The 14933-nt window shown below is 32.6% G+C and overlaps 1 protein-coding gene across 3 annotated transcripts in view; it reads right to left on the bottom strand.

Moving 5' to 3' along the window:
• Positions 1-3561: 3561 nt before the first annotated feature.
• Positions 3562-14933, bottom strand: part of CDH10 (cadherin 10) — a 103948-nt gene continuing 92576 nt past the window's right edge. For 2 of the 3 annotated variants that reach the window (XM_053945524.1, XM_053945546.1), the window contains one exon: positions 13070-14147. In XM_053945524.1, coding sequence (XP_053801499.1) covers positions 13654-14147 — 494 coding nt within the window. In that variant the 3' untranslated portion in view covers positions 13070-13653. Of the gene's footprint in view, positions 4560-12229; positions 12323-13069; positions 14148-14933 lie in introns of those variants that run through there. The other variant, XM_053945535.1, reaches the window with a different exon arrangement.

Here is a 14933-nt window from a genome sequence, read left to right as displayed (position 1 = left end):
ATTAAGGAGACATTGTGTTTAATCACAAGTTAAAGAAAACCTCTCACAGGAGTATTGTGTCCTGGTAAAAACAAGTTTGAAGGAAAATTTCATATCAGCATTTTATATTTTTCTCTATGCTAGCACTGTATGTTGGTAGATTCCACATGCAGTTGATCACAACTGTCTAATCCTTAACCAAAATCTCTGAAATTACCTAGAGAAAAGAAAACAGCATGCAGACAGTCAAGCCCTGCATGGCAGCATAGACAGAAGTGGGTGTTTCAGAGTCAGAATTCAGGTTTTGACTTTCATAGAGAAGAAGTCCTACCTCACAATGATGCCATTCACTTTATAATGCAAACCCTCTCAAAGTCCCTGACAAATAAAGACCTGTGAAAAATGTGTGAAATAACTAATTAGCATGAAAGTAAGGAGCAGTTCAGAAGGTATATCATCTGCAGAAATGAGGTGTGAAACACTTTTTAGAAGGGTTAAATGAAATAACAATCAGTGGTTTTCAAAGAAAATTGCTGGCTATTTCCCCCCACACTGAATTTTACCAGCAAAGGATATTTGAAGAAAAAAAAAACCACTCAATGTTTATCTGAAAAAAGTATGCCAAAATTTTATTGTTTCCAGTTAAAAACCCAGAGAAATTACTTGAAATGTGCTTGCTTTCCTTCAAAATTTGCATGGAAGCAAATTAGATCAGTTTTACTGCTGTAAGTGTTATGAAGGCAGAAGCTGAATTGGCTAAATCAGGTGTTTTATTGCCATGTTTTAGAAAAGATGAGATTCTATACAAAATTATATATTTTCTCAGCCTGATAAATATGTGTTCCATAGCCCACAACAGCTGAGGTAGCTTCCTTAGAGAAATAATATATCCTACTTTTAATACTGCAAGTGCCATAGTAAAAGAATGCCTCACATTTAATGAGAAAGGAATAAGACTTCAAAAAAGCTTTGAATACCATTGCATCTTCATACTTTGTCATTTAAAAAAACAGTACAGGTCCTTTACACATTAAGTGAACCTTCCCAAAGGTTTTCCATAAAAATAATGAATAGTTTTAGCCTCTGGCATCGGACATTGGATTTGGCTGACCAAGAGTGAGCAGCCAAGTCTTGAGCAGGTTAACATGGCTAGCTGAAAAAGAGCTAAAACTGTTCTGAGACTTCAACCCAGAAGAGATGCTATAGGGTCACAATATTTTTTGCCATATTTACAATTTAGGTAAAAATATATTGAGAAGTTCCTAATAGAATATCACTCAAAGTTGTAGGATGGGGTCGGGAAATGAGATTTCTTTTCTATGAAGATAGTATTACATAATATGAACAACAACAAAAAGAAAAAATGAAGAGCCTCCTAACAGATATTTCTTTAGTATGTAAAACCACTAAACGAACACCTGGAGTCATCTTTTTCTAATTCTTCCTGGTGTTTTACGTTTTGCATTGATAACATTACTACAGGACATCTAGTCTTGGGTATACTTTAAATAAAAGTCTTTAAATAATAGAGTTGAAAAAACAACTATTACAGCAATATAAGCTTCCATGAAGAGTCTGTTAATGCCATGATTATGTGATTGAGTCCAAAACATTAAGGTGAAAGCAGTTTGGCAGCATTTTTGCATAATATGCCTCTGCTTGAAGCATCAGGCCAGTTGAAAAAAGATAATGTTTGAAGGAGGGGGAAATGGGGGAAGGCAGATGAAAAACACATATATCAGAATAGGAGGATTTGAAGCCCATTAAAAAAAAAAAAAAAAAAAAAAAGCTTTCCATTTCCAAATATAGAGCATCAGATTTGGTTGTGATTTTACTTCTTTTCAATTGGCACATCAGTTATACTGAAAAGGACTAGAAACACCATGTATTGATGCATTATCCTAAAGCAAAATCTCACTAAATTAATAAAATATACAGTAACAGTTTTGAATATGCTAACATAAACATATTTTAATGCTCAATGTAACTTACTTTTTTCTCACACAAAACAGTGTTAAACTAAAATATTATATATGGGAAGTTGTTCACTTGGACATGAGGATTGTCATTAATTCAAATAATGGTTAATTTTTTGTTTGTAAAATGAGCTTGTCTAGAGAAGAAATTTCAAATGCACTAATTTGTAGTTCGTGAGCTATTTCCTATATATCTCTTAGTGAGATAATAATATGCATGTCCTGTGTAGTCAGAAATCTACATGACACACTTCTTGAGCTATTCCATCTTTGTGAAATTCATACTTCTAATGATGTGCTGAAATGTGTCAGATATGTTTCAATAGAGAGACATAATCAGAGCTCTCTTATCAGAGAGGGATGATATGCCTTTATTGTGAAAATGTTATGAAATATACTAATACTTGTGAAAAATAATTTCTTGTATTCCTGTACACTTTTAAAATGTGTCTTCCTAAAACACAATGTGCAGTTAACACAGGAGTCAAGAATTCAGTTTTTTACAAGCTCTTGGTGTTATCACAAGACCTAATTTTAAGTAGCTTTACTTTTTTTCATGCTATAAAAATATCATTGTTGCTTGCTGAATATTTGGCTTTCTATTTAAGTATACTCAAGATGATATAACTGAAATATGCTGATATTTGCATATCATCAAGAAAACAGATGATAACTTGCAGAGACATTAGAAATATAGAGCTTCTCACTGAAAGTCAAAAACATTTGGTCATGTAGAATGTGTTTTAGACAGCTGTGTCTTGAATCCCTCCTGAATGGCTTAGGTGATATTTTTGAAATGTATACATTTCAGCAAGAGCACCAGCAAAGATCAAAAAATGGAGCAGGTTGGTATAATTCTTGCCATTCTTCGTAAGTTTTCTGGTTAAGAAGAACCTGTAACCAAATATGTTAGAATCAAGTAATAGCTTTGTTCTGCTATTAACATACATTCTGCTATTAACATATATATCTGATTTTCAAAGTAATTGTGAAATATTAACAATGGAATTTCCCTTAAATATAATAATAACAGGAAGAGATATGGGTCATCTTCAGTCATAGTAATGCCAGCCAGAAATATAGATAATTTTAGGTCTTAGTTTTCTGAAAGTTATAATTAAAAAAAAAAACTTCATATTACTTCTTAGTTGTTTTTATGAATCAGGGAAGGTCCAAGTCACAGACTTTGGACTTGAAATTGTCTTTTCCCTAGTCTGATTTTACTCCTTATGCATCTGCCTTTTAAAGGCATCAGCCTTTAAAGGAAATGAATGGTGCTTCTTTCCAGAATTGCACCAGGATATAGTAGTAGAATCTACTACAGCTTCTTTTCAAATATAATCCCCCTCATGCTCAGTACACATCTTAGTTTATGCCAATGTCTAATGAAGAAGAGAGTTAAAAAAATCCATAGCCCATTGTTTTTCTTTTTAAATCTCTGTGACTGTTCTTCTTTACTGAAGGACTAATGAGGGAAAAGTAGACTTTCCGAATGAATAAACAAGCTGATTTTACTATACATACTGGTTTCTCAAAACAAATTTATTTTAATAGAAGGTTTTATTTATTCATATGTTTTTATCTTTGCAAGTTCTACTTCCTTGATTGTGCATGACAAATCCCACTATAATTATGAAAGAGATTAAACACTCCAAATTCATAAAGTGAATGGTCCTGACTAACTCAAACTGCTGCTGAAATTACATTAAAGTTCTTATCACTTTAGGGTTCTACTTTCTTTAACAACAGCAGAGGAATATCAAGGTGCCAACAGGGACAAGGGCCTAAAAATATTCAGTTAGTCTGTGAATGGCTCATTTGTGCTTATCTGAACTGAACTGAACCTGTTTGAGGTACATCCACTGGAAGAAATAAATCTGAACTAATGATAGAAGGAAACATTGGCCATTTTTTCAAGTAATACAACAATATTTTATTGCTACATTATCTTAATAATTTTTCCTGCAATAACACTGCAAAAAAACTACCAAGCCCGAAACATTATTCAGCTTTCACTACTTTATAAATAAAAATTAATTTCTATTCAACTTCCAGTGGCAGAATGAATTGCTGTTAATTCATTTCACAGCATTTGGGTGCTAGAAAAAAACTAGACTGCTCCCCTCTCCTGACATTTTACTTTTAAACATAAAATGTTTTTCCTTTAATATCTTATGTAAGATAATTGTGCATTAAATGGCTTAGATATATATAAATAGCTGACAGTGGCCACGAGTAGTTATTTTCAGTGGGCTTAAAGAGATTTTAGCTGCACATATGAATGTTGATTGCTATTGCTTTTACTTATGTTAATTAAAGTAAGGGATTCAATCACAGAAATATTTTGTTTTCGTTGAAATGGACAGACTTGACAAATAGCTACAAAGCTGAATCTTAACTGAGCAGATTCTTGTAAGCTCTGTAGGTTGATTTGTTTTTCCTTACATCAAAAATTTGAGAAAGATTTCTTCCATTTTTCAGTTCTTCAGGTCTTCAAACTTACTCTCAATTCTGGTTTTAGGCATCTTCAATGAAGCCTACTGGCATTCATTTTAACAGTGTTAAGGCATTTTTTGTGTGGTTTGTAACAGGATGTACTTGACGCTGAAAGAAATAACATCCTTCTGTAACGAGCATAATCAGGCAAGTTTGTTACTCTGGAACTACAAAGATTTGAATTTAGAAAGCAGATACACAGGACTGTTTGCATGCTGTCTCAGTCAAAAACCAGTTCCAGTTTGCAAGCATGTTCTACATCTGCAAAAATGTGTACTGAACCAAAGGTAGAAGCCTAGAGCACTTTATAAGAGCAGTTTCACATTAGATATTTGATTTTATTGTCAGTTCTTAAGAGTAGGGGTAAGGCCTACAGTATAAGTCAGAACATGCCTGAGAATAAATATGACAGCAATAATCTATATTCTTATTTGAGGGTTTCTTAATGTGTTACCAGAAAGGAATAAATACTGAAAAGATTGCTAAATCTACTTGTAAAAATATTTACAATTTATTATTCGATCATGTTTTACCCTACGAACTGGAATTTTAGGGAAATAGAATTTGCTTTTATGTCTCTGCTGACAAAAAGGCTCTTTTTTAAATGTTTTATAGTTGAGGGTTTGGGGTATGTTTTTTCTATTTTCCTATATAACAGATAAGAACTCCAAAGTTTTACTAGTATTAATATTAATAAAACATTTTAACTTTTTCAGAAAACAATAATCTGGTAGCCCCTTATTTACAGTAAACAAACAAAATACCAAATTTACCTTACATTTTAAATAAGCTAAAGCAACAAGGGAATCTTAGACCACAGTCACATTTTCAAATTTTATATATTAAATGGTTCCTTACACATTACAGTACAGGTATAACTGAATTTGTAAGGAAAAATCTGCTTAACTTTATCACATGCTAATGGGAATAATGCTCAAATTTATTATTAGTTAACAAGGCTTAAAGGCAACCCAGAAAATGCTGCTATTGAGGCTGTGCTTATCTCTTTATTTTATATGTGTGTTATAGGTGAGTTTTAATCACGTGGTGGATTTTTCAGGTTTTTTTTTTTTCTCTGCTGAAGGAAAGCTGGCCTGCGCTTCATAAGTATCTATTGACTTTGTCCAGTGAGTAGCCAAATATTTAATTTGCCTTATTTTCCTTAGAAGGGGCTATCAAGTATTTTGCTTTGTTTTGGTTGTTATATGGTTTGTTTTTTGTTTTGTTTTATGAGTGTTTTTTAAATTTGTTTGTTTGTTTGTTTGTTTTGGCAGTCCAATTTTGCTTGCCACTCTAGAAGACCAGTGTTTGACAATTAATTGAGCAACAACAATCCTCATGGTCTAAAAGGCTTATTTATATGTCTTTTAAAAATAAGACCTGAGGAATAATTACTAAAGTAAGAAAATTCATCCCAGCTGAGATACGTAGACGTGAATTCTTGGTTTGAAGGACTGATAGTTTTGCCACAAGCTTGGAGCTCAGAAATTCAAAACTATATAGGTTATGGTTCTCAATATTTATTTTGTTTTAAGACTTTACAGTAGAAGTAGAAATAGAAAACTGCTTCCTAGGGAAGTGGTGTTTTGTTGGAATATTTTTACTACAAATGACAAACTCTGTATGAAATGAGGCAAATCTCTACATAAAATAGTAATTTTACAGTAGTCTCTAACTATTCCCAAAACAAGTTTACCCAGTGTGGAACTGAGGAAAATAGAGCAAGCAGAACTAAAATAGGGGAGCATTAGAATTACCATAATACTTGGAGTACATGGAAATTTGCAATAAGGAAGAAGATTTTTCTCTCTCTCTCTCTCTCTAGTGCACTAGTATGGAAAAAGGCCATACTGAGGCCTTAGCTACAAAGGAACACTTTTTTACAAGAGCTGTTTTTCAGATTATATAATTAAAAGTCAGAAGACAACCTTCATGATTTTCTTTTTTCTGTCTTCCAGCCTCATTTGTACCAAGGCTGCTCAGGTCACCGTTTTGAGTTGGTGATGAAGGAAGGTTTATATATCTTTGGTATAATTGTATATAGCAGTTTCCTAAAGTTTCTCTGCTAGGAGTGTCATCCAGAAAGGTTACTGTGACATTTCCAAAATTGTGTCTTATTAATAGGAATGAAACATAGTTGTTTCCCTTTTCATGCATTAATATTGTGTAGATGTTTATCTATAGTGTGATATGTTTATCTAGAACATGAATACATACTTATGTATATATATATATATATATATATATATATATATATATATAATATTGATCTTAGAAATAGTATTTTCTTTGGGTTATATTTTACTTTGAATGTAGCATAAAGAGTAGTAAGCAAAACTACTTTTCAAACATGGATAATTTGGAAGAGAGAAAGAAGTTGGGCAACAGTGTGCTTCCAATAATATTTTTCAGCATCCTCTGAGTTATAAACAAGGTTTACCAACTTCCATTACTAAATAAGGTGATGTTTATGGTACCTAAATTAACTATAATATCCTTGACTATGTCTGATGGACTTTCATGTAGAGATAAATATTTTAAATTGCAATTTATATATCATCTCATTAAACCTGGTGTTTGCTAGCTGTTATGCCAGCCATGCTTTAGAGAAGTACCCACTAAATTTTCTTCTAATAAATTTGTATTTTGGCCCCACTTATATTAAAGTGCAACTATAGTGAAGGGAAGGTAAGCTTAGCTGAGTAAAGGTAAAATAGAGCTTTACTGTCAAAACCATCTAACATTTTCCTGGTATACTTCTCTTCTGGATACTGTTAAAATACTTTCTGGCATGACAATTAGCAGCAGTTAGAGATACAGTGAAAGAATGTCAAGGATGTTTGATCCATTTGATCCACTGAGAATTATATGGTGGTATTTGTTTCTGGGACAGAGGGAAGGCCATAAAAATGAGAATACATTAGTCATTGTAACAGAAATCCAAATGTCTAGATCATCAAAAGCTGTCTTGGAGGTGGCCTTTGAAAACCTGTCTTTGTGGGTGGTTAGGAAGAGTGAAAGCATAAAGTTAGCATGTAGTGATAATTACATATAGCATTTTCTTCTATGATCACTGGAAGTATAAAATTTTGGGCCTTCCTGATTGATTATAACTTACATGGAGGGCCTTTTGAAACATTTCCTTAAACAATTTTGTAATCCATTTAAGCAGTTGGCATCTACAAAATCTTGCAGCAAGGAAATTCACGATCTAAAGTGTATTTTGTATCTGAAAAATAACCTCTTTTTCTTTTTGAACCTGGTATTTTTTTTTGTTTTATTATAAGATTCCTGATTCTGTTATTGAAAAACAAAGTGAATATTAGATCCTGCATTTCATAGACATCTATTTCCTATCAGCTGGAAAATCCCAGCCTGCCTTGTTCTTCTTTATAGAGAAACCATTTTCTGACTTTGATCATCACTTGTCCTCTTCATTATCTTTGCTAGATGGAGAATACCTTGTCTGAAGGAAGACATGCTAATGACAGCAATAAAACCTTCACTGTAAGGACATGACAGTAAGTAGTATAACATTTTTTCTTGTTTTCCTAATAATTCTTAGCATATTATTTCCTTTATTTACTTAACACCAAGCTAAGACTTTTCCCACAATTAGCTATTATAACTACAAGATCTCATTTGTGAATAACCATGTTGTACTACTTCATCAGCTCACATTCTTTTGAATGGCCTTTTTATTTACTGTCTTAATAACAATCTCAAATAAGCTCTTATACCCATTATTCATTTCCTTTGCCAGATCAAAAGATCAGATCTAGAAGAATTCCACTTTTGTCCATCCTCTGTTAGGTTTATTGAATATTTACTTTAATTATTTTGTCTGTATTTTGTTGAAGGGAAGATTTTCTAGCCTAATTTCTTTAGAAATGTTGATGATAGACCTTGTCAAGTACCTTCTGGAAAGCTAAGCAGACTATGAAATCTGAAGCTCCCTCCTCTATAAGGAAAAAGTATGACTGCCTTGAATCATAGCATGCAAATGAAATTCCTGTGTGTGGCCAAGTTTTAATTTCTGTCCTCATGAACAAGGACACATTATCCAGAAACCAGCTGAAAATAAGGAAGTTCATTGATTCTGTAATTTTTTTACAATTCTGAAATTAGTAGGATGAGACACATGCAATATGATGGACCTATTATGTATGCACCTATATTAAATACACCAAAGTTCCTCCTTAAATTAAAGTTTTTCAGTAGTGTTATGACTTCCAAATCTTTTAATGTGTTACTGATTAATTTATTTGTATATTTTGTATTTTCTGTAACTGCAAAGTTGCAAGTTGTGCTACCTGTTTGGAACATAAAAGATACGTTCTAGATTCAGCTACTGACTTTCCTCTGACCTTTTCATGAATATAATAAATTAGAATGTCTTCTGTTTCCCTCAAAAAGTTTTGCTAGAAGTTTCCACACACAGTACCTAGACATGGGTGCAGAAATACTTATAAAATGCTTACTTTCCAAAACTTAATTAATAAACAAAATGCCATTTGACAAACATTAATGGAAAGTTACAAAATTATTTTGCCAAATATGAGTTGAAAATGTATATGATTTCTGGCTTGCAGTCAAAATAAAGGAATATTTCATCTTTCTTTTCAAATATATTTTTACTTTTTCTTTGTTGACTAGGGTTTAAATTTAAAGACTAGGGTCAATTTAAAGACAATTAATTTTCTCAAAAATTAAATGCTTGTTTTGATTATTTTTGGGGGAAAAACCCAAGAGAAACTGACATTCCAAAAAAAATATTTGTTTAAAAACTGTCATTTTGATTTCATGGCTGGCTATATTCTTTTAAAATGGAAACAAAAATAGCTATAAAGAAGAGAAAGCAAAATAATTTTTTTAAAAATTATGTCTGGCTTATTACTGTGTTTGTGAATTCCCATGTTATTAGTTCTATCTTCTGTCATGTAGAAAGTGACTTTTCATCCAGCTTACCCATATTAGAATAGAGTTTAATAAGCCTCTGAAAAACTGGAGAAACAATTGGGAAGCCCAGAATACTTTGTTGGAAAAATGAAAGTTGTATTCATTCACGTCTCCTTATATTTCCAATTATCTCCTTATGTTTACTGTTTATAGGATGGCTTTTAACACAATAGATGACACTGTTATGAAAAAGTGAAATTGTTTTAGATTGAACATCTATTTGTGCATCTTGCAATGAACAGATTACAGCTGAGTGATTTCTGTGCTGTTCAAGCGAGCCTGATAATGATAACACTGTGTGTGAAGGCTTCTGGTAACTTTTATTTCCTGGTCTCCAGGAAATCTATTTCTTTATTTCTCCAGTTCAAGTTATTTGATGCAAAGTGAGGAAAACTAAACTCTTTATATACTTATATAAGATGTATGTTACTAACTAGCTTCCTGACAGGTTCATTGGTTTTGTTTTTTATTTTTTTTTTCTTTTGAGTTTTTAGTGATTGGCCAAAAGAGAGTATTTGCTTTTTATTCAATATTGGATAAACTTAGAGGAACACTGTCAAAAATTTTTATTCTGATAGAATAAGGGCAAACCAGTCTGAAGCAACCTGGAGAAATTATTGCATTTAATTTTCTCCATCATTCATGAGGATTCTTGTGGATCCCTTCCATCTCAGAATATTCTATTACTCGTATAATGAGCAGCTCTGTAGCCATTAACAAATATTTACGTAGTTAACCCAGTAGGAGAAAATTATACTAACAGGTGGAAAGGGAAATAACGTAGCAAAATTGGTCCTCTTTCTTCCAACTTTGTGTGACAGGCAGCACAGGAAGAATTTAAGAAGTCATAGGAACCTGTGATTCAAAGGCAACAGAGTCACACTGGGGAATGAGTGAGAGGAATGAAGGGTAAACTTTTGACAGACACTAATGCAATTGATAAATAGTTTGGCCTGGGAATAGTATTACATATGACTGAAATTATGGAAATATGATATGCTGTAAGAATGAATGAGAGAAAAACATCTGCATATACAGAGATGGAAGCTCGCAGATATTACCTGATCTTTGCAACATGAGGATTTTATTGGTTTAAGTGCTTGTTTTGTATTCTGGGGTTTTTTACTCTCCTTTGACTGTTCCTCCTATCAATCACTTTCCTGAAGGCCCTATGAAATGTTACTCTTTACATTGTTGTCACTAACATAAGATCTTGTGCACATCTGCTTCCATAAAATCCCTTTAAATATACTTTTTTCTTTTTGCAACAGATTCTAAGAACTCCCTGTCAATTGCATGTCCAGTGGCTACAATAGTTTTTATATGCTTCTGACTTTTTAAACATTCATAAGGCGTCTTGTTGTAAATAACTTGTAAGTTCCAACTGAAATGCAATATTAATGTATTTTCTTTGTTTCTGTGATCCTGTGGCAATTTTGTCTTAAGAACATATAGAAAATTTATTCAGACTAAACAATACAATGATTTTGTTTACTACATGTTGATATGTTTTCTTAATTTTTATCTGATTTCATGTGGCTAAGCTAAGGAGGTACTACTTGGGTAGAAGGTTTCACATTTTTTCTACTTTGAGTTGTCTAGGAGTTTCACTTTCCAATTCCTCACTATTTTAAGGGTGCAAGAAGACATTGTAATAGTGCCCTTGGTTCCTAAAATTTTCTAAAATGTATTGAGAAATAAATGTCCAATGATATGGCAAAAAATAATAAAAAAAAATCTTCATTTATACTATTTATGTAATAATGTTAGTAGTATGTTTATATATAGTTATATACTTTCACAATGTATACTAATATTTTATTTAATAACACATACAGAATTAAATTTTAAACATCAGATTCAGATTCTACTGAACAGGTATAAAATAACTTCCTTTAATACAGTGATAGAAAAATATTTCCTTATAGTTATTACTTGGAAATTAGTACTGTAATGTAAATCAAAGTCATAGAATCTTATTTAATGTTTGATGATATAGATGAATAGTGAGAGAGATGTGTGTATTTGTTTTTTCCTTCTGGATACAAACCAGAGATTTTTACTGAGTTATATGTAGAAGTGTCTAGACCTGTTTAACCGATCCTTTTTTTTTTTAGCAAAGAGGTAAAAACCCCCAGATGTTTTACAGCCTATATCATCTTTTGTCCTAGTATGTACTCAGTTAAATACATAGCATGTCACTGATGTCAATGTTGCTGTAGACAAAATTAATTTTGGAGGAGTGTCTTTTGTCTATATATTTAATGGCTGAATATTATTTGTTTATTTCTTCTTATTGCATGCTGTTGAAGGACTAATGGGGATTTGGAAGAAAAAAATTAGGTCCTTTTCACTAAGTGATCATAAAGATCAACTGTTTGTATCACCTGTAAGACTTTTAAAAAGCTTTGTAATGATGATTATGTAAGACATTTCTTAATATTCTTAGATTCATATTCTACTAAGGAATATAAACAATCGCTAGTTAATAAAAGTACTATTGATTGAAGAAAAATCCATAATATTCATAGTTTCTTAATAGATCAAATAGTTTAACTTGATATCAAGTCAATAAAAATTTGGTCTCCATTGCACCAAAATAGATTGCTTAATGGTAGTGTATTCAGTTTTCAACTTCACTGGGTTTTATCAGCCCATTAAGGAGAAGAAATATCCAACTGAAAGAGAATGCAGCATTCCACTTTTCAAAGGACTTCTATATTTCCAATATCTCTTGGTGTTATGCCAATAATTAGCTAAGTGAAAGCAAGGAGGAATAATTCTTCAGGTGCTTTTCTCCCACAGTAGCTAATACTGACCTTTTAACATACTGCTTTGGCTCTGAAATTATTTAATCTCAGCAGCATTTCAAAATTGTCTTCAGTGCTTGTCTAGTACAAAACTTCTGTAACCTAAAGATTAAGGGAAAAGAAGAGGCATTTCAAAATAGTTTTGGATACCTACTCTATTTTGTGATAGTTAAAGTATACTTTTGGTTACAGTTGGCTAGTTGCTCAGGTTGCTTTTTACCAGAGTTGAGGAGGCTCAGTATATTGAGGGGAGGGGATGCTTGTTTTTACGACACTTTCTCAGTCTTCTGACTGACAACTTTAAAGGTGGTTGAAAAACAACACATAGTGTTTGTCAGCAAATTATTTGTCTTTGGAAAAATAGAGTTTAAAAAATAATTGAGCATCTTTTTAGATTTTATCTGTTACGCTTTATCTGCATTTACAGATCACTTCTGATAATGTAAGCATGATTCAAAATGGAGAACTATAGAACAAATAAACTGAGATTTTAAAACTGATGTTATGTGTTTGGATAGATAAATTGTGCCAGCATGTTTTTAGAATAAGGCTATTCAAGTTGACACAAGATAGTAATTCATCTTTCTAGACTAGAATATGATTAGTTTAGTTAAAAAATTAAACCAAAAAATGCTCATAAACACTGAAGTGTAGAAAGTAGCACTTGTGAGCAAACAAGTGTATAACTTGTTCCTGCCTCAGTGAGCACAAGCACTTCAGACTGTGTTGTATGTATGAAGAATACTTCAGCACAGAAGTATTAGCAGTTGGTTATGATGTCACTGGAGAAATTCCATGTTCTCTTCAAGCTTGAAATTCATGGCCAGAACAGGCAAGCAAGCATTAACATAGTTGTAAAAACTGGTTTATTTTTTTAAAAATAAATACAAAAATATAAATATAAAACATTGGCAGATAGAATTTGATGAAATGAAGTTGCACAAACTTTTTTTTAAACCAGCTGCATATTACACTTATTAACACCACGTGTACATTTTGTTTTATTTTAATGTACAGAACAGGACATATTGGAATTTTTTCTTTGTCGCCATCTTAAAAGCTGCACTTGCAGGAATAGGACATGTACCTAACAGAAGCGGCTTGTACATGAGGTTGCTTAAGGGGTTATCACCCTGTTCAAATTTCTGAAGGTAAGATATTTTTTTATTTTACTTACTAAAATGTACAACACTGAATTTCCATAGCTTTGGCTCTTGGAAGTTTGATTAAATAAAATGTTGTATATATTCCAAGTGGCATCCTACTAGAAAGAATGAATGACATTAATGGACAAGTTTAAAACAAATTTTAAAAGGAAACCATTGTGCTGAGTGGCAGGAAAATTTTCCTGAATGTTAAATACTGTTGAGTGCAGAAGGTGTCTGTAAAATTACTTCCGCTCAAAAAAAAAGAAAAAAGTAGCCTACTGTAGGTTAAGAAGTGTCTTTGTCACTTTCTCCTCCACCGTACATCTCAGCTAGCTTATTAAACCGAGGGCCCCACTCTCGGAGGTAATCATAGTTTTGGTCTCCTTCTGTAGTACCTGACTCCAAGGAGCTCAAGGATTCAGCTATGGAATCGTTTCCTTCATAGGCATAAGTTGCAAGCGAGTCATACGGCGGCGCAGAGGGATCAGTGTCGTGCTCTTTTAGCCTTTGGTTAATGAAATCTCGGACATCCGTGTTGTCTGGCGCCGAAGGAGTCCTCCGTGGCACAAATAACGTTTCAGGGATAATGTCTCGCCGAAGCTTCTTATCTTCGATAGCTGCAGGATTCCTCAGTGTGCCAATATCAAAGGCTTGGGTGTCTTCCTCTCCACCACCTTCGTCATTGTAACTCACAATGTTGTCTCTGATGTCCTCTTTAGAAAGGATCAAAGGCTCCTTCTTTCGTTGCCTCTTCAGAGCAGCAAATAGCACCACTATAACTTAAAGAGGGAAACAAAGAATGGGTAAAGATCTTTATTTAACAATTTCTTAGCAGCAAATCCACCAGGTACAAGAACTATATTTCAGCTACATTTCACCAACTCATTTTTTTTGATAACTGGATAAACACCTCTACTGTATAATGGTAGCACAGTAAAGTCTATATCAAAAACCTATTTTGCACACATTGTGTGCTCTGCTTTACAGGACCATGAACTTGTCTGCATGCTCCTTCTCTAGCTGTAATGTGCTTTAAAATAGCCAGGTCTGTTCTGAAGATATTTTTCCTTTTTCAAGCTCAAAGGATATTGTTAAAAAGTGGGTTTGAGTTGAATTATAGGTCATTAAGTGTTATTCTGCAAACCACAAAATGGAGGTTTTACAAAATTTTCCTTTTTATTTATTACTGCACTGAAATCACTGGACAGACAGGGCTTTGACATAGTAAAATTTCTGCTTACTGTTATATTATATCTGAAATTTATACTGCATACTGATTTTTAATAGTTATTTAAATAAAAAAGAGCCTTTTCCTCCAAAAATTTTTAAAATTAAAAACATGAAAGCAATTTTTGATTATACTTTTCATCGTCTCTGAACTTTCTTTTTTTAGGACAACTTAACACAAGAACATAAATGAGCTTCTGGTTGCACAGTGATAGTTTTAACAGTCCCAAGCTTGAATTCTTATTTAGTGTTAAATTGGCTGATAACGAGGGTTTGCCTTTGTTTTTTTCCTTTTCATTTCAAGCTGCAGTTATATTCTTCTTGCAAAATCCAGGATC

Source organism: Vidua chalybeata, chromosome 1 (genome assembly GCF_026979565.1).
Source record: "Vidua chalybeata isolate OUT-0048 chromosome 1, bVidCha1 merged haplotype, whole genome shotgun sequence".
Classification (NCBI taxonomy): Eukaryota; Metazoa; Chordata; class Aves; order Passeriformes; family Viduidae; genus Vidua; species Vidua chalybeata.
Note: the sequence above shows the minus strand (reverse complement) of the source record. Positions and strands in the feature narration are given on the sequence as shown.